This window comes from Melospiza melodia, chromosome 2 (assembly GCF_035770615.1).
Source record: "Melospiza melodia melodia isolate bMelMel2 chromosome 2, bMelMel2.pri, whole genome shotgun sequence".
Classification (NCBI taxonomy): Eukaryota; Metazoa; Chordata; class Aves; order Passeriformes; family Passerellidae; genus Melospiza; species Melospiza melodia.
Genome location: NC_086195.1, coordinates 10,216,710 through 10,243,710, shown reverse-complemented (window position 1 = coordinate 10,243,710; position 27,001 = coordinate 10,216,710). Strand labels below are relative to the sequence as shown.

General features: G+C 41.0%; 2 protein-coding genes across 3 annotated transcripts; both read right to left on the bottom strand.

Moving 5' to 3' along the window:
- Positions 1–221: 221 nt before the first annotated feature.
- TMEM47 (transmembrane protein 47) lies at positions 222–24,035 on the bottom strand. Of its 2 annotated transcripts, none has more exons than XM_063182161.1 (3): positions 23,603–24,020; positions 9,783–9,923; positions 222–4,005 (listed from the first exon to the last, which is right to left on the bottom strand). In XM_063182161.1, exons 1-3 carry the CDS (start codon positions 23,826–23,828, stop codon positions 3,827–3,829), a joined length of 546 nt encoding a protein of 181 aa, XP_063038231.1. In that variant the 5' UTR covers positions 23,829–24,020; the 3' UTR covers positions 222–3,826. The 2 variants fall into 2 exon arrangements, with proteins under 2 accessions (XP_063038231.1, XP_063038232.1); XM_063182162.1 differs by lacking the exon at positions 222–4,005 and adding an exon at positions 8,255–9,082 and having other exon boundaries at positions 23,603–24,035.
- LOC134431552 (collagen alpha-1(III) chain-like) lies at positions 23,946–27,001 on the bottom strand. The gene is made up of 3 exons (XM_063179553.1): positions 26,992–27,001; positions 25,040–25,151; positions 23,946–24,504 (listed from the first exon to the last, which is right to left on the bottom strand). Exons 1-3 carry the CDS (start codon positions 26,999–27,001, stop codon positions 23,946–23,948), a joined length of 681 nt encoding a protein of 226 aa, XP_063035623.1.

The window sequence follows — 27,001 nt, the reverse complement described above, 5'->3', positions numbered from 1 at the left end:
CTCACCCTGTGCTATTGCTTTATGGCCAGGTGAGATACAGGAACCCACCAATGACACCCCTCCATCTCTCCCTCTCTCCCTCTGTGTATTTTGATAAGATTCCTTCAGCATGTAATTAACTGAATACCAGGAATATTCATTAGCCTAAGGAGCCTGTTCCTCCTCAGTAAACCACACCACCTGAGCTGCATACATCTTCTATTCAGAGCAAAACAGGCACATTTTCTTAGTGTAACAATTTTTTTTTTATTTCAGTTACTTTTTCACATAAAACTTTATGTAAGCTACAAAAATCGTGAAATGCAGAAATGGTATTAAAACTGCAAACTTAAAAGTTTAGATAAAAAAAAAATCAGTCTTTCCCTGCTACCAATGACCATTTAAAACGAACCATATTTTGATGGATTCATTTAATAAACATACCATACACTTCTCAAAAATAAATAAAGAACAACATCAGAAAAACCAATACTATCAACAACATGAAGCATTTAATCATCTCTTTTCTTTTCTTTGAAAGACATAAATGAAATTTCTAGGCACAGTTTTAGGCATTATAGAGGACACAGAGGCAATAGGTTAGTGTGCACTGCGCTGTACAAAAATACAGTCTGAATAAATTACATTGCTAGCCATAAGATTAGACTTCACTTACCAGTCAGTTCATTGCATGTTTAATAATATACAGTTACATGCTAATCCATATATATCATTTATATTTCAAACACATAGGTCTCTCTATATTTGTTTTTAAAATTTACAAAAGCTAAACGAAGTTGTGCAAGAAATCCAGAAGAGGTGCTGGGTATTTGTCAGCACCGGACGGTATACTTTAAGCTTAAAAAATACAAATAACTAGCCCTGCTTGCAAGTTTGCTATATATATATATTTATTCATATATATTTGGAAGAAAAAAAATGGATTTGTTGTGGGAGAGAATCATTCTGCCAGTGAGATAAAGTCCAAGAACTGAAATAATGGTGACATGACACAAGCACAACATACAAAATTATTAATTTGTCGTACGTACACTCAGGACACAGACTTGCATCTTTTCCGTGGCTAAAAAAACCCCAAGAATCAGCACAGAGTTGCATTTACCTTTAGTTCTGTTCTGAGAAACAGAATGCTTGCCAAAATTTGCAATGGTAAAGAAGAAAAAAAAGACACTGCAGTAGCAACCTAAGCTAAACGTAGGTACCTAAATCCATATACTGAATGCCCAAACACAAAGGTCCTGAGGAGTCTGAGGTGGGTTCTAGTGGACTGCATCACCCTCAAGAGGAAAAGCAGACATTGGGACTGAAAATCAGATCTCTGACTCAACTGTGAATCAAGAACCTTGTCTTTAGGCATTCACGTTTGTAAATTGTTGTGCCAGAACGCCTTTCACATTAACAGCCAGTGCCTTGCAGAGCACACACCATTCATCTGCATCTGCCTTAGGCCTGGCAGCTGCTTTCACTCAAACTCTACATAAAGAAAAACAATTTGATAAATTAGTGGCTACGATGTGGGTTCAGCATTGCACCTTCTTGTCAGCACAGACAAGTGCCACAATGCTGGCCCCAAAACACCATCTCCTTAGAAAGGTACAGACATCTTCTCACAGTGGGCTTCTCTGCACTAATCTAATTCCCATGCCAAACTACAATATTCTCCATGCTGCTAAATAAAAGCAGAACTACACAGCTGTTCAGAAAGATACTGAGTGAACTATATACTGAATATCTGCCTCAAGTCAGTCTCAGGAAATAAAGCAGAGTTACAAATGCTCTCTTGGTGCCTGTGAAATAACTGGAGCCAAGTTTTCCTCCCATCCTTTTTGTTCTCCAGGCATTGCCATGCAGTCCCTTCCATGTCAAGCTCTCATTTAGCTCCATCTAATCTAATTAATCACCACTGCTGATTCTGAGTATTCTGCCACAGTAGTAAAGACTGAACTCCAGAGCGTGCCAGAGTTTTATAAACCATCTCCACAAGCCAGCAATACTTGCACAGTGACCTCCTAAAGGCAGCCCTGTGGTCATTGCAGACTCTCAGCACCCTGGAGATGGTGGCCCAGCAGAAACACAAGAGATGCCATCTTAACACCCATTATTTCAGGAGCCTTTTCCATGGAACCAGCAAAACCGTTTGTGTAGAGGTGGATGTGCAACCCCAGCATATCTGCTTGTGTAGAGGTCCACAGAGAATATATTTTAAATTTCTCCATTAAAAAAAATAGTTATTTCTAAAGATTACAGTTGTATAAAAATATGCTTATAATTAATTGAAAATATCCAAATAAGCAAATTGTAAACAAAAATAAAAGTGATGCGGATTAAATTCATGTGAAGGTTCTCCCTATTTTATATTGGGTTTAATTTCATGAGTACAGTCTCTGGATGTTTTAAATGGGAAATACACTAGGCAAGGAGTAATCAGATGTAGATAATCACCAAAAAGTCCATTAGAAACACAGTTTTTAAAAACAAGAGATTACCTCCTGAAGTGCTAATGTTTTAATATGGACATGATGGGGTCTCAGCTGTATTCTTGATGATCAGGGACATTCACAACCTAACCAGATTTTTAAAAAATGGCAGTTTTTAAATTTGCAACACCCTTAGAAAAGTATTTTCAGCAAGTATTATATTACACATGGAATAGCAAGAAGTTATTTTTGTCCAGTTCTACCTTAACTTGATGTGAACTTTTAAGCATTTCCCATAACACAGAGTCTGTACAAGGGCATATACAGAAGACAAACCATTGTGTGTTTATTTTGTAACACCAATCAAAATTGGGGGTATCAATCCAAGACTTTCAAGAATGTGTACAAAGTTAGTATTTTAACCACTGCATCACAGGTCATATTACAATTTTAGGATGAATCATTTCTCTCCCTCTGCATATATATTTGCATTATATATATTCATTTATACTAACAAATACCTTTCAAAAATATAACTGAACTTATTCCATATGCATTCGTTTCATGACAATGTTTGCAAGTTAAATGGTTACTCAGGACAACTGCAATTCATTCACACATTTTAGATGTCCCAGGGACAGAACAGGTCTTTTTCTATTCCCCTTTATCTTCACCCCTCCAGCAAAACACTGAGAGCTGAGACAACTTCCAACTACACAGTCAGAAGCACATGTCTCTGGGTTTGGACTTCCTTCAACAATCTGCTACAGCTGGCACGGTGATGTCGATTACTAATTCATGAAATCCTGTGTGGGTTGGTGACTTGTTTGGGTTTTACTTTTTTTAAATTATTCCACCAGCAGACTGTTGAATGCAGATATTAGACAAGTCATTAACCAGTTACATTCACTGCCCTCAACACAGTCCCTTGCAACTAATTCCTTAAGAGCGCTTTTGAGCAAGTAACAAGGGGCCAACTCAGCCTATTGTACACGATGCCATTGCCTGCTTATCAGACATCTGAATCCTCTATGATACAGGGAAACTTCTAAATGGAGCCCATACCAGCTGCTCCCCTGAAGGCAATAGCAGATGCTGGCATTGCATTCTCATTCCAACTAGTTTTCTCACAATGATCGCTGTTACGTAGATCCTTTTGCTTGTTGTCAGGAAAAATGAAGTTTATGTATCAGCAGCTTGCAGCATCTGCCTATGAAAGATCAGCAATCCTAGTGTTTGCAGTTCTTCTAAATGGTTGTAAAAGCTGGTTACAGTGTTCACACCCAAAAGGCAAAGGCTATTTTATCAACAGAGCAGACTGTTTGGTGCTCCACAAGTGTTCTAAAAAAACTGTGAGCTAGAAAAGATGGGGTAATCCTTTTTTAAATTTTTCTTTTCATTAAATGATTCTAGTAATAGTCTTCATAGTTCTTAGGGTTCAGGCAATAAAGAATGGCACCCCCAAATGAAAATATAGTTGCACCCCATGCCAGGCCATAGCCCCAGTTGAATTCATGGTATATTTTCAAGCTGACCGTTTCGATGAACTTGATTGGGTAAAGGACTAAGCTGCAGACCTGGAGAACAACTGAAAGAGAAAAAAAAAATACAAATGTCAGAAGAAGCCTTATTTTGCTTCCCTAAAACAAAGAAAATATCAAATAACTAAAATTCACATTTAGAATGCTTTTGGAGATTCTTAGCTTCTAAGTGCTGCCCTTTTTAAACCACCTTCATTTCATTCACAGACAACAGAGCAGCTCTTCCATACTCCCTTGCTGATCAACAAATATTATGGCTGTGATATAATGATGATCCTTCAAATGTCCACAAAATAAACAGTGAGAGTGGCATTTCCCAAATTCTTTTCTGTTTCTCCTTTGTATTTGAGTTTGCAGTCATTACTCCTTCCATAACAGCAAAACTTGTTCTATTGCCATTATAAATAAGTCAAAACGAGAAGCAAGAATACGTATTAAGAAATGTTGCTGAGAATCAAATAATTTACTTAGCCTAGAAATAATTCATTGTCATAGGTGATATATACTTGTGCTCAGTAGAGACTCAGTGAATCACATATTTCATATTCATTACTGTGTTCTGTAAGCAGAATTAATGACATTCTTGCACAGAATACCAAGGAAACTATAAAATTTGATCAGTCACTAAACTTCAAGCCAGCAAACTATTATGAATTTAGGGGGTGGATCAGAAATACTGTTTGATGAAAGAAGATAACAAAATAGGTCAAATCCAAGACATTAAAAAGCTTCAAAATCAATACTTCTTATAGCACTGCCTCTGAGATCTACAGACACACATTGGCCATTTCACTCACACACACCCTTGCCCAACTGGCCCCTTTCAATAGCCCTGGAGACAAATGCTCACCTGTCCTGAGGACAGGCCTGCTGTGGGGAGATCAGACCCCATGTTCATCAGAACCTCAGTGATAAAACTCTGTAAGACACTCACTGGAAATTTCAGCTCATCTACCTTAGCCTACAGAGTAGTTTTTGGACCCTTACTTGAGACTGGCAATCTGAATAATGTTTGCACAGTGGATTTTCTAATGTGGATATCAAAATCCTCAGGACTTTTATTTAATTCTACACTTATTGAAGTATTATTTAATATTATTCCATTTGAATATAATTTTTTGTCTGTCAGCTCACAAAATACTGTGCAACATTTGAGAAACTCTGGCAGGCTACACTGGGAAAAGCACCTACTCTTATGAAAAGATTATGCATTCTAGTTCTGTATAATAAGAGCATCTTTACATCCAAAAGCACCTCAACATATGCTCAGCTTTCAGACACATCTTTAAGACCATTCAAGGTCAGAAAGGATTTCTGAAAATGCATGGAAATATATGAGTTTTTCTTTAGTGCCTTCCTGCACTGGGGATGCAGCACCTCTGCTGAGTCAGTGCAGGAGCTGCTCCATGTGTGTCTGTGTCAAGTGCAAACCAAGGAAGTCTCCACCTTCCACACTGTAACATATGAAGCATGCTTAATTTCAATCCACAGATTGGACTTGTCAAAACACAACCGAAAAAAAGTGATTCTCTTGGAAGAGGAACATGTTGCTAAAGCAGCAACACACACCAAGAGGGTTTTTTGACATTTCCATAGTGAGGGTTCCAGCTTTCCCTACTATTGATCCAGATTTGCTGTTGTAGAACTCAGAGCAAGTGCTGGCAGCAAGTGGCTGGTGGGAGCAGCCACCCTCCACAGCCCTGTCATCACTTTGCACTGATTTTGCCTCCTGCCATTGTTTTTCCCTGTAGAGCAGGAAGGGAGCTGGGCAAACTAGAGACAGCAGTCAGCAAAGTTATGAGAAATGACCAGCATGACCCCAAAAGATGTTGAAAGCAATGCCTGTAACTTCTGATTTATTTCTAATGAATTTAAAGGAACTCCTGCTAAGGGAAGTGTGTACTATCCTTCTTCAGAAGCACAATTCTTTTCCTGTAAGAAAAGCAGAGTGCAAAGGAAATCTTTAAAAATTGGCTACTCAAATGCTGTTCAGAGAAGACTAATCATCTCAAACTTGATTGTTCACTCCAAATGTAGACACATTTTTATGAAGCACTATGATGTTTGTAATATAGGAACAAGAATACCAGTTTTATTCCATTCAAAATTAAATATAAGCAATTATACATACTCATCATATTAAACATGCAGAAATCATGAGAAATGCTTTAAAAGTAGGAAAATATAATTTCAGTCATGCTTTTTTTTCTTTGTACAAATGTTTGACTGTAAATTTTGACATCAAAAAACCCACTTATGATGTGGCTTTCTAATTTATCTGTAATTATGAAAATGCTGGTGCTGGCTAGTAAGTTCTGTACTTCTGTTCTCTACCTCCTGCTCATTTCAGATGAGTAAAGCACTTCATTAATCAGTGCTGGGTGTTTCAAAGATTACCTGAAAAAGTAGCTGCAACAATGATAGGAAAAAGAAAGTTCCTCTTTGCAGTGCCAGGCAAGCTGGCAGTAATGAGAGTGGACACTAATGTCAGATTCAGGATGGACATCAGCAAGGAAAAAAGTATCACAAGGAGGGCAGCAAGGGCCCAGGACAACATGCTTGGAAAGGCTGTGACATCTTCATGCCTGAATTTCTTCAAAACTGGGCCAGACAAAGCTGTCACTGTTAGAGACCATGCTGCCTCAAAAAGGAGATTGGAGCACATAACCTAAAGAGTATTCTCCCCAACAGTATTTCTTTGATATTAGGATTCTTTTTGCTGCCTTGTAGCAACCTGAACTACATTCTACTGAAGTCAGTCCTACTTTTTCAGACCATTCCATCAAATTCACGAAATCAAATTCTGGCTTTCAATGTTTTTGCAATTTTTCCTACTTCCGTTGTAAAATTGACAAGTAAACTTTCATTCTATCTTCCACTAACTTTCATTCTATCATTATGAAAATAGGTGATAGCACAGACTAAGGATGCAATCCAACTGTGCTCTCTCTATCAGAATTAAAAGATACCTCCTTAAGTATTCTTCAGTTATTGTCTGCCACCATTTTATATTACTCTCTTACCTGTAATATTTTCACTTAGCCACTGTTTTCCCTATCTTGCATGGAAAAGCACCTTGTGAAATGCATTAAAAGCTCACTAACGTCACCAGGATAGTCTTCAAAACACTGTCACAATTTTTGAAACAGCACCAAAAGGCAAGCATCTTTACTTTTTCTTTTGTTTCTTTTATGGACTTTCAGCAAGCACACTTCCTATTTCTGCCCCTAAGTTAGACTTGGTTAGCACTTAGTTAAACAGTAAGTGTATCATGAAACTCCTGCACTGACAAGTTTGTGAGCCTGCACTTTGAGGGCCAGTTTGATTAATGAGCTCTAAGACACCCAGCAGCTCCATGAGCTGGAGACTCCACTAGAGCACAGAGGCACACGAGCCGAGGTGGCTCCATGCAAGATCTCCTGCCGCTGCCTCCCTGTCTGCTCCACAGTTTTCCACCACCTGAGGTGTTCCTCAAGTTCTCAACATTAAAATACATACTGTCAGCTCTAGGAAGACACATTCACATCTTTTCATTACTTGCTGGCTTATTTTCAGCATCTAGGTTGAATTTTGGTTTTTTTGGTCCCTTTCTTTGTCATCTCTTCCAGTCCCACTCAGTCAATCTTCTCCCTCACCTAGAGAGTTGCTAACTGAAAGCTGAAGCTGAGGGAAAAAAAAATAATCAAAACTTGAAGGAAAAAAAATAGCCTGGAGCCAACTGTTTAGACTCCTATAAAGCACCTGGAAATAACTTTTCCATTTTGTCCTTTCTTCCACATAGAGACCTTTTCTACCCAACACCCACACATCATTAAATGTCTCTGGGAAATTCATACTGTGCCCTTTTTCCAGAGGCAGCTGATACACTCCCAAGCACAGTTACACAGAATATTTGGTCTTGCCAGCACATTCACAGGTCAGGGTGATGTTTATCCTGAAAGATTTGTGAAATCCACAGATGAAGGCTTGAATCCATGGAAAGCTGCATAAGGCACAAACTGCTACAATTTAACCTTCCCCTCTTCAGTGGGGGATTCTTTCCATAATTCTTTCAAGATACATCATCCATATTCATCTCTACAATTGCTGACATCAAAGATAAAATCTGTAGGAAATATCTTCTAACAATGTAAGTGTCAAATCCTGAAAGGATTCTCCTCAGATTTGCTAGATAATGAAGAAGACTGGGGCAGGTTGTCTTGGGCTCATCATCTCTCCTCCAAAATGCTTCAGGTTATGGCTGCTCAAAATGCACATGCACACACATAGAGGCAAAGGGAAGATGTAAACACCATCAAAAGCTAAAGAACCAATTTAATTTCCTCTTAGATTCAAGTAAGCATTAAAAGCCTTAACCATCAACCTTTTGTAGTAAAGACTAGAAGCAATTTTATGCAGAGGAGAGCACATGAAGAGAAACAGTAGGATTTGAGGAAATCTTTTCTTGTGGAAAGCAATTTCTTTTTTTAGTACAAACTTAACTACAGAATGAGCAACACAGCAAGACAGGCATGTATGGCTGAATAATTACCAAGTTAACTATACGATGTTATGAGAAATGAAGCCAAAGGCCAAACAAGAAACCACTACAAAAATTATATAAACCCATTTCCTTCAAAGCTAACTGCCCAGCATACCTTATAAACCTCAGAATTAACACTTAATTTAAGTACTAGTACCTTTATTCATTTAACCAGTACCTTTATTCATTTAACCAAGCAAGCAATGCAACACACAGAACAAAACCAGATGATTTCCACTCAGGTAATCTGATCCTAGGTTGCTTTAATTTCCTAAAAGCAAATGAAATGCAGTCTAGGAATATGTCCAGAGCACATAAAAGTTGCATCTTGAAGGGCTTGGTTCCATCAAGGCAATGTTATCAGCAGGGGGCAGCAGGAGCCTTCCCGGAGTTCTGCTTCATCCCAAACTCCTCCAATTCCACATTCTCATCCTCTCATCTCCCTCTAAGTGGCTTTTTTTAATACATCCCAAAGGTTCTGTCATCCTCTTCATTATGGGCTATCAGAAGGGGCTTAAGCTGCTGGCTCCAATGCAGATGTGAGTGACAGGAGGAAGGCAAACCATGGTTGGTGAGTCTCAGGAGAATCTGAAACATCCACGCTGACAAAGCCCCAAAGCACCAGAATATATATAAAAGGAGATGATTTGATATTTTAATTGTACCTCACTGGACCAGTCTTACAGACAATTCAGATTCTTAGGTCTCCCTTAAGATTTTGTGATAGTTTATATAAACTGTTCCATTTTTGTATTTTTAAAACCAAACAGGGACTGCACTGTGACAGCTTGTTAAATTAATAACCAAGCGAGATGACACAACAAAATTAATTCCTCATGGCACAGGGGCATATATAAACACCTTGAAAGATAATCCTATTTATTTTCACATGTAGAGCTTCCAGGGCTCACCTTTGGGTATTAATTTCCCTGTTTTAAAATTGCAAAAGAGAGAACATTAAAATAAAAATGGCTTTGCACGAAGAATAAAAATGGGGACATCAAGCAGCACAAAGTCACAGATTAAAAATGGTATTTTAAGATTTATCCTCTGTAGTTTCTCCTGCTGCATGTACTTCATAAAACAATAAATATAATGCAAATAAATAATTGTTTATGAACTAATAATAGTGCAGCTGCAAAAATGATTAATGCTGTGCAGAACTTACAGCCTGAGAAACCTCACTGGAGTTAAGACAGAAGTAACCAAACACCTCTGAATTAGTATGCAGAACGAGGCATATCTCCCTCCATGAAGGTTCAGCTGCTCTCAGGAAATGTTTTTAATGATGCCAGCGCTTACCTGCAGCAAAGAGCATGACTGCAACTGGTCTGTAGAAGCGCCTCCGAGATCCCACGCAGATGGAGATCAGCCCAACCAGGAAAGCTATGAGAATAATGGCAGCACCACCCAGCAGCAGAGCCAGAGTAGCTATCTGCCAGTCTAGGGGAAAAAAACACAAAGAGGGGAAAAAATAATTATATCATTTCAGTAAAACAAGCCCACAGGCCTGACAGAAACAAGAGAATATGAGGAACAGAGTCTGCATTGAGGATTGAGTAAATAAAGAGCTGTGCCTTGAATTTCTTTTTCCCCTAATTACTGAATCACCTTCATAAAGCAGATGTAACTCAGAAGCAAAGTGCCACAACCTCCCACGCTTACTCAAGCCTTAGTTGGCTTCGTTGGGATTTTGTCTCAAGTAAAACTGAGTAATTTGGTCCCCTGGTTTTTATCCAATTTAGAATGAGAAATTGAGGCTGGCTCAGAATTAGCTGGTGTTATGTTAGCTGCCCCTCAGTCTGCTGTAACTTTCTCACAAAAGAGAGTGAAACTCAAACCTCTGCATGAGCTGATCAGGATGACACAGCAAGGGAAATGCACAAAGCCCCATCATACACACCTGTCCCTTGGGAAATACCAAGGCCACAGTATGAGTAACAAAACTGAGGAGATGCTCAAAGGTTAAAAGAAAAAAAAAATATATATATATATTTTTTCAACACTAAAAGATAGCTGGAAGTCAAGAATTTCTAAAGGCAGTAACAATCATTAGCTGCAGACCCAGTCAAATCTCAAGACCATTTTAAAATGTCAGTTATCCTCAAGAGTAAGTTCTTCTTCCCCCAAAAACAACCTCTGCACTTGTCCCAGACTATTTTCTAGTTATTCTGATATATAATGGATGCAGTTATAACAAAATATTTGCAGTCTTAAATCACATAAATCAGAATCCATTTGTAAGCTGATGGCCATGATGCATGCGTACAACATCCAAAATCTAACTTAAGAGCTTCTGTGGGACTTTAGAAAGGCACAGGCACTGGGTTGTCTCTTTTCCCAAAAGAATATCTAAGACCTTTCCTCTGTCCAGTAGCAGGCATAAAGAAAAAGAATCAGATCACTATTTACTGCTTATCACTACTATTTACTAGTTCAAGAAGATGATATAAATTCAGCTCATGGGAAAAGCATGTATGGATCCTTTGCATCCCACTACTTTGAAAATGCCACCAGTCACGTGATACTCAGAATAAAATGCCCAAGTTCACAGAAAATAAGATTATTATTTCCAAATTAAATTTAGGTATCTTAAGGTTACTAAAACAACAACAACAACAACAATGAACATAGTCTTTTGGGAATGAGTAAAAAGCACTGTTTTAAATAAACATTGGATCCAGTTTCAAGAGGAATCTAATCTGCTGAAGATACAGACAGTGCAGCTGTGGAGTTTGGGAATGGAATGCTGGCGGCTATTATCACCAAAAAGCCCTCACATATTACATGAAAAAAAATGAAGGAGATTAGAAGAAGAAAGTGGGTAGAAGAGCTGTAAAAGCATTGCTTGAAAAGAAAGTGATTTTAAAGGTGTGTTTGTGCAAGTACACAGATTTATTTTCATTCTTTCCAGAAATCCAGGCATGTCCTTTACTAATAATTTAATTACTAAGTACTCAGCCTTCCAAGATATTTTACTCCATGTTTTCTTACTGGACTAAACCCCAAGGCTGGGAACAATCTTTCATCCTATCATCAGCCTGCAATCTCTAAATATCTAATGCCAGTTTGTTGTGTGTCCCACTGCTACACTATCACTATTGGGATGGAAATATGATTTTAGGACTGGACAGAGATGTTTCAGTGAATGGTTTTTAATATTAACATGAGCCTTCAGAAACACCAAGAGGTTAGTGTACTGATGATTTAGAAAGGACTTTTCCAATACCAAAGTGCATTACAGATACAAAACTCAGAAATAAACAAACAGAATGAATCACTTTGGAACAATATGAAAGGAATCCTTGCACTGGAAAACTGCACAGATACAAAGACCAGCCACATAAATCCATATCACACCAAAGTTAAAAGACACATAAAATTGATGAAATAAATCAAAGGGCCAGACAGGAAAACTCAGAAACTAAAATGTTTTGAAAGTCACCACAAATAATTAAATATTAAATGATGTCTTTGCATTGATCAGGTGCCAAACTCTAATGCAAAGGGATGTGTATGACACTGGAGTAGCAACTAAATGGAAAAAAAGGTTAAGCATCCTATTGCTTTCCAAAGCAACACTGGAAAAATCACCAAAAAATTGATAATAAATTAGGCAAAGATGATATAAGTGCAGGGTTAGAATAAAGTTTAACTTCCAGGACAAATATATAGATTTTAGAAAGGTTAAAAAATAAACAAACTACCTTACTATAGCACTGATGTGGGAGGTAAAAGGACAAATGAGTGTTGGGAGACACCTACACTCCTAACTAAAAAAGAACTGCCTTGAATAAACAAAATTAATTTCTTGAGTAAGACAACCTACTCAGAGATGCTGACTGCAGGACAAAACCAAGGCTCTCACTGCTCCTCACTACCAGCTGGGGACCAGGCACTGAATGCTGTGCTCTGGGCACATCTGGAATTGCCTGCTTATTTTAGTCCCTTTCACAGGAGCACACAGTGCTACCAGCCTTTGCCTTGAGCTGCAGGGACTTTGGCTGAAGAACATGGTGAAAGTCAGACATTAGTGCATGAAGAATACAGGAATAAACTTTCCTATAGTGGCTGCCATAGTAACTAATTGTTTAAATTTCCTTGTCTTATCGGAAAAATGTTAACTTTCAATTCCAAAAGCCATTTATTAGGTGACAAAATAAAGCTTATGGTGGACTAAGAAAGCAAAATCTTCTGCATGGGTCTTCTACTTAACAGCATTTTTTTATCTTTTATTTTTTTTTTTTTAATCCAGGCCATTGGTCTTCACACAAAGTAAAATAAAGATCCAAAGAACCACTACCTCTGAAGGCAGAGCATCCTGTAAATCAAATATCTATAATATAAACACATAGAGGAAACAGAATTTTTCTACAAAAAGATCTGTAGTGTTTCTCAGACTACCCAAGAGTGATTTACAGGACACAGCACCAGAATGGGATCAGGAGATTGGTCTGTTACACAGTGCTACTGGTACACAGATCATAAACATCACAAGCCTACTTTAGAGCATCCAAAATATGCTTGTATCTCTTCTAGGCATGCACCAATCTTGCAAAGAAGTTACTAATAAGAACTGTAAGTTCAGGAGCCTCAGCAGTTCAGTGAGACTGCTTGTTCTCAGAGAGACAGAAATATGTAAAAACAGAGGTAAAATGGGCCTTACAGATGATAATTATTACTTTTCTGCATTCAAAACACAATTGGTTACACTTGAAGAGTACACATCAGTCTTTTTCACTGTACACCACTACAGGTTTTTAAACTACACATCTATTATCTAAGAAAAGTACTAGGAACTAGCAAAAACCTAGTAAAACTCACAGAAATGTTAATAAAATTTTAGACTTGAAAAAGCACTGTGACCTAATATCATGCCCAAGTAAGATTTCCTTTATTGGTTTAGATAAACTAGATTTTTCAAATGTTCCAACATTTTAGCAATACATTAAGAACTACACTAGTAGTGCCACCTATCCCATGCAAACTAGAATTAAGACATTTTTGACAATTATTAGGTAACTCGAGAGATTTCTTAAGGAAAGTCTCACTTAATGCATCCTATTTTTAGGTCTGAAATTCCCCAAGAAGCATCCCAGAGTCTAGAACCATAAGAAAGATATACTGCAGTTCTGACAGGGATTACAGTGTTTGCATATTTTTAACTGTAACAATCTGCCCGTAAGTTTGGGGATGTGGGCTTCAGTATTTGGAAATATATATAAATATGAACCTAGGCACTTGAGATCTATTTTCAATACATATTTGGTGAAAAAAATTATTAAAATTACCATCTTCTGTTAAAAAAAAAATAAAAAGCCACCAAACCATGATGATAGAGTTTATTTTCAGTTAGTTCCTCATACAACAGCCTTTCTGGGGGGCAGCTTGGTCTCCTTCCTATTTGGAAATTCTGCCTGTTTCTTAGTGACCCAGAGGCACAGTGTCAACTGTACACTGACATTTCTAACTCTCCTCGCTTCTTTCCCCAAAAGAAATGACCCAAGGCTTTGAGCTGTGATTTTTAATTAAGAGCAGTGCTATTTCCTCAATTCCTTGGACAAAATAATACTTCGCTACTAGGAAAAAATCAGGGAAAGGCATAAAAGAAGAAGAAATCACATCAAAGTCCTGAAATGTCTATTTTAATAACTAGGTCCTTTTTTAATACATGGAAAATCAATGCAAAAGGCTAGTATAGATATTTTCAGTAAGGCACCCCAAAATTAAATATTTTTTTCAACATGGTATTCTACCAAGTAAAAGAAGCAGAAGAAGTGGTGGGCATAGAAACATACTGTGGAATATGTAAAGCATTTGTGTATAGGGCTATTCCACACAGTGCGTGTGAAGTGAATTAATTTCTTAAACAATCAAATACTCCTTTCTTCCATTCAACAGCTCTTCACCAAGTCTTCTCATAAAGGCTGAAGTACCAAAATGCATGCAGCTTCACACATGATGAAGGGAATGCCTGACCTTCTAAACAAAACAAAATCTGGGTAAGAAACAAAACCACAACATTCAAGTAAATTTTTCTGATTCATTGCAATGCTTCTATTTAACAAGTACCTGTTCTCAGATAAAATACTCGAAGAAATTGCAATATAGCATTTAAAATCAAGAATAATGATTTTGAAACAATGGGTGAAGCAGAGAAACCTGAGGCACCCACACATAAGAAATAAAATGTAACCCACTGAGTATCATAAAATCAACTTAAATAAATAGGATAGCTAGAGATATTCCAATTGCTTCATATTCAGACTTAGATATCAAATAGCCAACAAAAGTTTGAGAAGTGTAGTACATATATAAAAACATAAAGACAAACTCTAGTTCCTAGAAGTGCTTTGGTTGCATGATCAATGAGATTTCTTCTGTCTTCAGCAGGATCCTGAGCACAGGCCTCCGTGCAAGGTGAAGGTCCACTGAGTTCTGTGGGAATGCTGAGGAACAGCAGGGGCCATTAAGGACTCACATCAAATTACTCCACAGAGGTCACCTCTGGAGCCCCAGCCTGAGGCAGAATGATGGTGTTCAAAGAGCTGCTCAGAAGAATTCTGCCCTGGGTGAAGGGGATGCTGGCCAAAGCTGGGAAGCGCCTGTGAGTTCCTGGGTTCCACACTCTGCTCCCGTAGACCCAGCCTGCAAGTGCAGTCCTTTGGGATCCCACAATGGACACTTCTGCACACTGCAGGCACGAGTGCTTCCTGGCAAGATCCACGCCAAACCTCCATAAACTGCTCTAGCCACAGCTTTTCACATTGGAGCCTTGTACAAAAATGACAATAAATAAGTATTTTCTGTTCACTGATTAATATAGTATGCTTACTAGTGCTGGCTGCTGCACAGACATACTCTGGCTTTTGTATTTTTCTTTTTATTTTATGGATTGAGAATAAGATTTTTCTGAAGTAGGAAAATTACTTGTGCACGTGGCTATTCCAGTCACTCGGACACTTGAAAAACATTAGCATTACCAGAGCTACAGAAACCAGCCAGCTCTGGCTGAAAGCACAATTTCCTTGAGGAAACTCACTTTACACCAAAGCTTTCTTTTAAAAGCCATAAATTTAAACAAATGAAACAGCTACATTAAGTCACAGATATGTTAAAAAGAAGAACATGACATTTTCCCTAAGAAATCTGTCTTTATCCACACACAGCAGCACGTGGGACAAAGCCCTGGGTAATCCAAGTGCTGCACAACACCCATGGGACCAACAGGAAAACATTCCCATAGCTCCAATTCAGCAGGACACTGACAACACCCAAAGAGAAATTTAAGCATTTAATGCTGGGTGCCAAAATCCTTAAGTGCCTCCTAAGGATAATTCAGAGGCTCCACATAAGGCATCAGTCATTTTGCATTTACTGTACAAGAGGCTTGTAGGATGGTTGAGTGTTCCTGATGCCAAGTGAAGAGTCACTTAGAATCAATCAAAGAAAAAGAGAACAAGCAGAGAGAAATCCAAAAAACAGCTTTCTGCTGCAGACCCTGTGTCTTACAGAGGTGCAGAATGCTAATGGATAGTGAGGGCAGGCAACCAGTGAAGGAGGAAGGGCAGAGAACTCCTCAGCTGCCATACCCAGGAGCTAGAGAGCTTTCCAGAAGCTGCAAGGCCTTTGCCTCCCAGCCCTTGCTCCAGACTCTAATCTCACACCTCTGCTCCCTTTTCCCAGTGGGATTTCCTGATTGCTAGGGCAGGCTGTAACTGCCCTCCTCTGTCTGCTAGACCCAAGGCACAAAAATATTTATGAGGTCCATGAAAAAATAGGTACAAGGAAGCCCAGATCTGAGTCTTGCTCAAGAGAGCCTCTTATTTAACTGGTCCCTTCCAACGCTCTGTTGCTGCTGGTGCACCTTTCCCCTGATGCACAGGAATGCTGACCATCACTGGATGGTGGTCCAGACTCAGGGCTCTCCCACCTTTGAGGGAAAAAGGCCTTAGCAGCTCCCTACAGAGCTGCAACCCTCTCACCTGGGCTCCTCCTGTGGCTCTCCTCTTCTCAAGAGCAAGGTAACTTGTCACTATAAGACACGAAACAACACGACGTGGACACACTGCTGTTCTCAAGGTAAAAAGGGAAGTTGATTTTCTGACTCCAACATTTATAGATTTCCAAAAGTGACAGTGGACTGGAGGGTGAAAGGACCACCTCTCCAATGACACTGGACAAACCAACAGTCCATCAAATTTCTCCTCCTCCATAAAAGAATGCAAAACAGTAAGTTATCTACAGAAAGTGTGTGAGAAAGTTTGTTACAAGAATGCAAACATCAGAAGGCTTAGAAAGAAAATCTTAAAAAATCAGGGTGACAGTAACTGAGATGAGAGAGGAAGAGGTTGACTATTGCAGTCAAGATAACAAACAGCCCACTGGCAGGATGCTCCAGTGCTCTCCTCCCAGCTACCCTCCTCAGCCTGGAAAGGATGTGCTTGATAGTCTGGGGGAAGAACTAGGCAGCCACTATGCAGACTGCTCACCTCACCATGGAAAGCAGTGTCCTGTGACCGTGTTCACAGGGGTTCTTGGAGAAGGGAAGAGATGAAGGATCTGACTCTATGTTTCAGAAGGCTTGATTTATTATTTTATGATATATATTAAAACTATACTAAAAGAACAGAAGAAAAGGTTTCATCAGAAGGCTAGCTACGAATAGAAAAGAATGATAACAAAGGCTTCTGTCTTGGACAGAGAGGCTGAGCCAGCTGACTGTGATTGGCCATTAACCAGAAACAACCACATGAGACCAATCACAGATGCACCTGTTGCATTCCACAGCAGCAGATAATCATTGTTTACATTTTGTTCCTGAGGCCTCTCAGCTTCTCAGGAGGAAAAATCCTAAGGAAAGGATTTTTCATGAAAAGATGTCTGAGACAGTGTCCCTCACCTTCCACCCAAAGATGTCATTGGGAGTACAGGGGACAATTTGGTTATATCTGTAAAAATATGGTAAGCAACTCTACTGCTGTGTGAAAGAGACAGCAAGACAACAAACTGGTCTAAATGCCTGGGGGCTGCAGATGCATGAGCAACCTGAAACACAGCAGGTGCTTGCTCATCTGCCCATGGACACACACCTCTTGTGAAGAATCAAGCTTGCATTCCTTGTTTATATGAAATATATACACTTTGCAGAGATGCGGGTTGGGGTGAGGAATGTTGTATGTCTGCTCTGTGGTCCACTTTTATTTCTAAAATCACCAAGTCCTTTAAACACAGCACAACTTCAAATAAAAAATTAAATGGTGCCATTGTATAGATCTTTATTTTACCATTTATAAGCAACACACATTGCACACTACTTTTGCCAACAGAGGACTTGAAGACAAGCACAGCATTACAGAAAATCATGTAATCTATAATTCATTCACAGAATAGTACAGCATGTACTCAGGCATTTCCTCTATTGGATACACAGCATTCTTCTGAGATTTGCTTGTTACTATGTCATTTTAATTATTATATATTCATTCATTCATTCAATAAAAATAATAAAAAACCCTCAAACAACTGCACACACCCACAACTTTGAGAACTTCACAAAAACCTGGAACTCTTAGAACTCTACCATTAGGAAAGAAGTGTGGGAGATGTGTTATACAAGCTTTTCACAGTAAGCTCAGTATGCCTGACCTCTTCTATAAAAGCTACTACTTTTTAGCAATCTGAAATACTATGCTTTGCATTGGAACTGGAAGTAACTATTTTCCACAGTTATCAATGTTCTTCCAGAAGAATGGCAATCTTCTGCAACTTTCAAAACACATTCCATTGTTCCTTGAGAAAAACGATTAGCATTTTAAAGAGTTTGAGTTGTACTTTCCATCAGAACAATGACTTTAAGTGGAACAAGTGAAATACATAAAGCAATACAGCTGGCTGGACTTTACAGGTAACCTCCTGTTACTCTGAATCTTATGTGGTCATCTTGGGCCACAAATCAGTAGCAGAGGCAAGGTCACTCTCTATGCAATTCTAAATATAAAAATCTCATCAAATATTAAAACTTCTTGCATTATCCCTAACTCCAGGGACATCATATTTAATAAACAAAACTTAAAGCAACAGGATACATTACTGATTTTAAAATTGCAATGAAAAACAGCAGTAGTAATAACCCACTATAGCTACAAGTCTTTATTTATTTCTTTTAAGAGTATTATCACTGATAAGGTGTGAGGTGCTCTTGCCCTGATGACACAAACATCACAGATGAGCTCTAACCATGTCTTTTACTGCTTGGAGAAGAGTGGCTGCAATGGCAGCCTCCACCATGCTAAAAGCTCCAGACTGAACAGGATCTCCTGCTCCCATGGCCTTGGGTCCATTTGTAAGAGAAGGAGCATTCCTTGAAATATTCTATCAGGGGCTGCTGAGAGGGGTAGTTAAGCCAATTCAAGGCATTCTGCACAGTTTGAAAAAGCCAGATAGACTTCAGGCATTAACAGAGTGTCAGTCATCACAGAATCACCAAGGATAATTTAGGTTGGGAAAGGGTGTCTGGAAGTCACCTAGTTCAGCTCCCCATGGAAAACAGGGCCAACCTTCAAGTCAGACTCAACTTCAAAATTAGATCAGCCTGCTCAGAGCTTCAGACACTGAGTGTGAAGTAGTATGGCTTTTGATTATATATCCATCTTCAGATACAATGCTGGGGATGATTATAGAGTTAATACACAAAATGAAAGACTACAGTATTCAAAACCAGAAGGAATGCTTTATTAATTCCTCCTTAGATTGTATGAGCCTCTTTTTTCAGGTAAGTAAAATCAAATTCATTCTTCTGTTATTTTATAGCAAACTACCAGCTTTGCTGAGCTTTTTACAAATACATGTCAACATCAAATCTGAGCAATGATCCAGATTTTCTAATGAGGAAGCTGCTTTTGAGCTAGCAATTTCCCCTTGGAACAGCTCCTTAGATTCTGAACAAGGAGATACCATCCAAGACTATTCTGGCATGTCAATTCTGATATCTGCATCTAATGTGTAATTAAGGTTAAGCCCTTGAAGTGCTACCGAATGAACAGCCTCTGATGCTGCTTTTATTTTAAGAACAAATTAGAACAAAATTACAAGCACAAAACTAGACTCAATTTGTTTACTGCACTGTGCTACAGGCTAAGCTTACCTTCACTGTTTGCTCATCACAAAGTTTAATACACATTCAGAGACTCTGTTGCTTGTATTTCCTGGAGATGTTTTGTTTTTCAAGCATTCATGGGCAGTTGTAAAAGGGCATAATATTCTTGAAGAAAACTGAATGTTGCATAAAGAAATCCACAGGTTGTAAAGTAACAAAGCCATATACCCCACATTCTCCAAAATGAATACAGTTAATCAAAACCATTCAAATGTATTTTTGTATGTGCTGTTTTCACAATAAACTGAAATGCTGCAAAGGAGCCATTGTTTTCTATGAATAGCATATACACATATTTAAGTCAAAATAGACAATGTTCACCTGCAGGTCAGATTCTATGGAGCCCTTTATTTCTTCTACATTACATTTGTGTATCTTTCATTTAAAGAGCCATAGTGGCTGCAGTCTGTTGCAAAAATTCAAATTTACTGTTAATTATCTGCAGGAAGAAGAAAAGTACCTGTGATGGTACAGATATACCAGGCAGTTTTGTATGGGATGCATTTAATTTTAATGCTGTGACAGGAATAAATATTCATATATAACTCTTGATAAATCTGCAAATAAACCATCACAAACTAGCTATAACGCATTTCAAATAAGGTCTAAAAAAAATAAATTTGTTTCAAGACACACAAGTTTAAAATACAGTGGGTCTAAAGACAACTTGTGCATTAGCCAAGGTAAGCTTTGATCACAGAAAACAGCTATATGCTAAGACAGGTGGTGAAACTTCAGAGCTTTACAACTGCAATTCTGAATTTCAAGATTTTGTAATGAAGCTTTCCACACTGGCAACTTTGTTATTCATCTCCTGAAGTTGCTGCTAGTGGGAGATTTACTCAGATTCTAAGGACTCCAAAAAAAAAAAAAAAAGGCAAATTAAGATGAGATATTTTATAATTTTCAGATGTCAAAAAATTAATTTGACTCACTATTTTACATACTTGAACCATAATTATTGTGAAGTACTTCCACAAGTTTAAAAGTAGTATGTGAGCAAACAACACTTGCAAGTTACAAAAAGGCCACTGGAACAGTGAAAGAACGAATGCGAACACGCGCTCCAAGCACTAGCAATGCTCCAGGAAAAATGAGATTATTCCCTGCTACAACAGCCAATGCCACCATGCTCTGTGCATTTCCTTCTGCTCTCCACTACCAAGTTGCCCTTCTGATAGCAGTCAGGGGTCCTACATGTAATTACAACAGAAGTTTTTAATTAAACCTCAAATATGCTTTAACAGCTTCCAGTATGAGCATGCCCTTGATGGTGCCACTTGAGGTGCTCTCCTTCAAGGGATGATGAAGTAAATCTCTTAAAACCATGGCTGAAGATGCCTTTTTTTTCCTGTGTGTGCTGCTGCTTCTCCCAGCTAGCTGAAAAGCTGCCTGCACTGGTATCAAGCTAAAAGAGCTTTCCCTGTGGGAGCTCTCCACTATCTGCAAAATCCTGCTTGCTGGATTCACAATGTAGGCGGAAAGTGCACTTAAATATTAATGCCAGCGCTCAAGACGGTCTCAAATATGAGCCCAATCCAACTTGGTGAACTTAGTGGGAGCCCTCCTATTGGCTTTAATGGCAACTGTACCACAGTAGCAAAAGGCAAGAGGAAAACAGTGCAGTTTCTCACATTACAGGTCTAGTCAGAATGCAGTACTCTGTGCTCAGCATGAGGAAAGTGAAGGGTTTATCCCAGTCACCTCAAGTAAAACAACCATTCCCTTCTTCCACAGTAGCTTCTGAAATTTGGCTCTAGTAGACTGGAAAGTATTTGAGGAAAATGGGTAAAGCTCATTCAAGGAACTTGAATAAAATTGGATAGGTGGGAATTTGTGCACGATAGAAGAAGGCACCAGCAGAGGACAGACCAGCTTTTCAACACACAGCATCCAGCGAAAACTACATCTCATTCCTATCCATCCTCACCCATTCATCTTCCACAGACAGACAGGTGACCAAGAGAGGAACAAGAGAGATTAGTGTCCCTTTATGCTGTTCCATGAGCTGTCCTGCTCCTCTCCCCGTCCCACTTTTGTGTCTGTCTGTCTGTGTGTGTCTGTACACACGCATGCGTGACGGGAGATGGATGGAGGGGGAGCCCAGCAGAGCGTGTGGGGCTGGGGGGCACTGGAAGCAGGCTCTCATTCAAGCCATCTGAAAAGTCTTTCTGTAATCAAGGGGATACTATTTCAGGAGACAGGGAGAAGGGGCAAAGGATTCACGTTGCTAAGGAGACACGTAGAAGCTGACATTCCTACATAAATTTCCATTTATACCAGGGAAGGAAAAGAAAGCACTCCAAACTTTGTGCAGACACCCTGGTAACTGACTGAAACCGGCATTTCTTTACAATTCATTTTATATTACTTAAAACAAAATCTCAAACAACATTTTAACTCTCAAATATTACAGCACACGACAAAAAAAAAAAAACCCCAAACAAACAAACAAAAAAAAAAACCCCAAAAAACAAAACAAAAAAAAAAAAAAAAAAAAAAAAAAAAAAAAAAAAACAAAAAAAAAACCAAGCACAGCAACCAAGGAACCTGTGTAATTCCAACTCAAACTGAGATCAGTTATTTCCCAGAACCTATACAAGGACTTCAGAGAACACAGGAAAACAAACACACCAAGAATATAGTCAGTCCTTTGCTTTCCCCCCCAAAATACACATCTTGTCCCTGCACGATTTACCCAAAGAGCACAGCAATCCAAACAGATGATTTATCAATGCAAGTGTGTCTGTGTGGACAGGAATGGGGATAAAAACGATGTGGGGGGAGGCTGGCTGCATTTGCCAGTGTTTCTCTTGGGGCTCCAGAAGTTGCTATCAGGCATAAAGTAAATAAAACCACCCATGAAAACCAAAACAATTATCACACTACAAAAGAATTTACTGAAAAATATTCAACAGGCAGCTTGTTTTTATCATTCACAACCCGTTTTTGAAGTACCCCAAGCAATAGTGAAATGACGTTAAGAAAAACAACAATCTGTGATCAAAGACCTAAAAGGTGAAGTACGAATGAGCATCAAGAAATCACAACGGGGAGTGTGGCATGAAGGCAAAGGAGCGTGAAAGACGATGGGGAGATCAGTACGTGATAGAGAAAGACACACACACAAGCACACCCGGCGTGATGGAGAGAGTCCAAGCCCAGGCGTCCCCACTCTGGACAAAGCAGCAACCGGTTTGGGTTTAGGAAGCCCCAACTTTCCAGAACCTGAGACTTCTCAGATGGGGGCGGAGGGACAGTAAAAGATACTCGATCCCAAACAGTTTCTCCGCGGAAAAAATAATCAAAACTAGTTCAAACTCGGGATCTTTTGTGACAGTACCACGGCACATAGGGAACCAGTCACCACCATATGTGATTCGTTTCGCTCACTGAAGCCTCGCACTTCCCGCAGCCCGAGCACGATCCGAGCTCGGCGCTGCCCCTCCCGCACACGCCGCTCGCCGGGAGCGCCGCCGCCTCCGCCCCAGCCCGAGCGCCGGCGAGATGCGGGTCGGGGCGGCTGCGGGAGGACGGGGAGGAGGAGGAGGATGGGCACGGGTGAAGAAGCTGGGAAGGGAAGGGAAGGGAAGGGAAGGGAAGGGAAGGGAAGGCGGGCGGACAAAGGTGCAGGCAGGGGGCTCCTGCCTGCGCTGGGAGCCGGGCGGGGACCGGGGCGGCAAAGGGCGAGGCGAGGAACCGGAGGGGGCAGCGGGACACGGCCCCGGGCACTGCTCCGGTCCGGGGGGACTGGCTCCAGGAGGGCTGGGACACACTCCCGAAGGAGACTAGGGTGAAGGAGAGGCAGCTCGAGGGATGCTGGTGGGTCAGCCAGGGCACGGCGAGGGGAAGGAATTCTCAGTGCCCGGGGTGCGGCCAAGGGAACGGGAGGCGGACGAGGAGGGGAAAGCAGCAAGGGCTGGCGGCGGAGGGGAGCGGGGCAGCGGGGGCAGCCGAATCTCACCGCTGTTCAGCGTCGACTCGCAGAGCCAGCTGTCCAAGTTGCCGGGCTTGCGGCAGGACTCCCAGAGGGACAGGTAGTACTGGTGGTCCGCCGTCACCCAGGCGGGGCTCAGCACAGCTCCCAGGTCCAGGCACAGCGCCAGAAAGATGCACACCAGCCCCACCAGCTTCAGCGGGGTCAGCACCGAGACGCGCACCTCCTCCATGCCGCTGCCGGCCGAAGCCATGGGGCCCAAGGGAGGCGAGGAGGACGCGCAGCCGCCGGCCCCGAGGGGAACAGGAGCGAGAGCCTAGCTCCGCGCAGAAGGGGCGGGCGGAGGGAGAAGCGGCGAGACCAGCGCTGTCTAACGGCGGCGAGAGGCGTTCGCAGGCGGCGGCGGCAGCGCCGCTCCCTCCCGCCCTCCTCCGCCGCGCTCCCGCCCCGGTGTATCAGGTGCAGCAGCTCCCCCGGCCCTCCGGCGCCGCCCGGCCCGGCCCGGCCCGGCGCGGAGCGCTCCGCCCCGAGCCCGCCCCTGCCGGGGGAGGCCGGGCCGCGCTCCGCGGGGAAGGGGCGGGGGCGCGGCCCCTGCCGGCCCCGCTCCGCCCCGCCGGGGCCGACTTTGGGGAACTTTCAGCGGCCGCAGGCGGCGCCCGCAGCCGCTCCCATCGCCTCGCATCGATTCCCGCTGCCCTCGAGCGGCCTCCCCGGCTTCCCTGGGAGCCTCACCGCGCTGGGAGCGGGAGAAGCGCCGGTTCTGCCCCGGCGGCCCCACAGCCCCCGGGTGTGGCCGGCACTGAGGGGGTCCCGGGCCGGCACACCCGGCCCCGCCGCGGCATCGCTGCAGCGAGGAACCGGGCGAAAGGAAAGGCCGCCTCGGCTGCAGGATTAGCCGTGCCTCACCTTGATTCTTCTTCTGGAGTGACCTTTAAATCACAAGATATTAGTGGAGGGTTTAAAAAAATAATTCAGCGTTTCATTATTCGTGTGTGGGCTTACCTGCGATTCGCGCTTCCGTCTCCCGTCAGCGGCGTTGCTGATCCCAAATTAAATCTTTGAGGAAGGATAAGTACTTTGCCCGGTTTCCATTTAGTCTCTGTTTATTTTGTTTAATTAGCACTGAGGTGCTGAGAATGTCAAGGGCAAATGTTTGGGTTAGTTATTAAACAAGGTACTAGTATAATTCACTGTCTGAAGCAGCTCTTCCTCGAGATACAAACACACACAGGCACGAAGGCGGAGTGTAATGTCCATAAAGGATTATTGAAAAAAGAAGAGCAGGAAGAGTCAACCTGCGGCTTTTAATGTGAATGCTGCTACTTACGTTTGAGGGAGAACTAGAGAGAAGGAAGATAAAAGTTAAGCCAGAAAAGCCATTATCTAGTGAAGAAACAGGGAAAATCTTGTCCATGAGTGCTAATTATTTTATCCCTATTAATAGTACTTAGAGGGTTTTTTTACCTTCTGAGTACTATAGGGATGTTCACATTAATCTCAAAAGGTGCAGGATTAAAACCTAGTGGTTTGCACAGCTTTCTTCCAAGTTTAATTTCATTCTGTTCACAGTTTAAGGCTGAAACAGAAAGAAAAAATATTATTTACATGACAAACTTCTCGGAGCACCAACAGCTTTGCTCTTACAGCTGCTCGTAGGAGTTAGCATATGAGGTCTAGTCCTGGTTTCTCAGTGGTGTTATGTTAGAGAACACTTACAGCATATTGCAACAATTTCTCTTTTTCATTTAGACGTCTCCTCTGCTAGAAGCACAACCCCCAAAGCTCAGTACCCTGATTCCATAGCAGGTGTATCACAGTGCATATAATACTCCGAATGTTAGCAGAAGTTTGGTTTATTTCTAATGGGCTCTTGGCCATAGGTCTCTGTGAATTCAGCTACCACCAGTCTGTCATTAATTCTGAAAAAGAAACTCGTTTCCTTGAGCTGTTGCTGCTAGAGCGTGGAAATAAATTAGAAATTTGGAGGTGGAATTTTGTGGAGTTTGTTGGTTTTGGGATTTGTTTAAGGTGTGGTCTTACTTCGCTAGGTATGTACCAGACACATATGTTAAACAATTTCTTTGTTGGAGTCATGTTTCTATTACATCCCAAAGTGTTAAGTATTGGAAGAACATAGCAAAAATAATAAAAAAAAAAAGAGAGAGAAAGAAAGGAGTTAAACAATAATTTATAAAGAACGTAGATGTGCCAAGCTAAAGACTTCAAAACCACAAGTACAGAATCATGGTTCTGATCTAGTATTTCAAATAAAAGGGAGAGAAAAAGTAAACACTTTGCTAGAATATGTGAAAACTTGTGATATTATATACAGAAATAACACTTGCACCTATAGTTAATGTTGCCAGTACTTTCTGGCAGTAAAAACTAAGTTTTTTATTTTTTATAAAAATATTTTTATTTAATTAAACTATTGCTGTTTGTGCTGGAGTTGCCTATACAAGATACCTGCCTCAGGCTGATTTTCTTGTTTAAGAGTTACAGCTAAAATTCAGTCATATGTAGTCTGAAAAATAGACATTTTCACCATCTACAAAAAAAAACCAAAGATTTCAGCACTTTACTCAGTGAGAAGCAGAAGGTTGACATATAGCCTGCCCCAAAAACAAGCCCAAGCACAGCCTGCACAGCTCAGTACAGTGTGCTGTGCTCTAGGGAGATGCTTTGGTATCTCACAGTCTCCAAAGAATTCATCTGAGGTGAGTGTGTGGAATCCATTTACAGCTTCTCTGTCTGAATAAATGATGTATCAGCAAATGGACGCTTGGGCAGGCTCCAGCCTCCACCTTCTGGCCTCCCACTGTTCCCAAAGTGCCTCAGAGAGTGCTGGAGCCACTCTGGGAGTGAAAAGGAACAGGGGGGATATGTCAGCCCGCCTCAAAGACACTGCTCACAGATCTTATTATAAACAGCCCACATGGTGGGACCACTTGTCCTAAGGCACCTTCCAGCATTGGGGGTTCAAGGGTTAGCAAAGCCTGGGCATCACAAAGGGCAGGGAGGGCTGGAAAGAAGGCAGAGGCAGTATAAAGGTACAAGGAAGGTTAAGTGATAGAGGCAAAATGGGAAAAGAAGCGAGAAAGCCAAAGTAGCAGAGTTCATAACAAAGTAACAAGCACCATTGCGTCAGAAATTTGACTTAAGTACTGTGACTATCTCTTTTCCTATGGTCAATGGATGTGAAATCAACTGCAAAAGTCAGCCCTGCCCCCCTGGGTGGTCAGTCCAGAGAAGGAGCAGCCACTGAAGCTGTTAGTTGAAGTGATAAGGATCTCCTCTGTGTCCCCAGGAAGACCTGACCTTTGCTGATTACATAAGTTGTGGTTCAGTGCAATTTCACACGGTGTGCCTCTCATCTGTACAAATAAGTTATTTTTTGAAATGTCTGAATGACTTACCTGGTTTCAT

Excerpts from the sequence above, each read along its gene's own strand:
- TMEM47 (XM_063182161.1), bottom strand. The coding sequence starts at position 23,828 with ATGGCTTCGGCCGGCAGCGGCATGGAGGAGGTGCGCGTCTCGGTGCTG. Across the intron at positions 9,924-23,602 it reads CGAGTCGACGCTGAACAGCG|ACTGGCAGATAGCTACTCTG; the intron begins GTGAGATTCGGC and ends TTTTTCCCCTAG. Across the intron at positions 4,006-9,782 it reads AGTCATGCTCTTTGCTGCAG|TTGTTCTCCAGGTCTGCAGC; the intron begins GTAAGCGCTGGC and ends TTTCTCTTTCAG.
- LOC134431552 (XM_063179553.1), bottom strand. Across the intron at positions 24,505-25,039 it reads ATCCCTATAGTACTCAGAAG|GTCACTCCAGAAGAAGAATC; the intron begins GTAAAAAAACCC and ends TGTGATTTAAAG.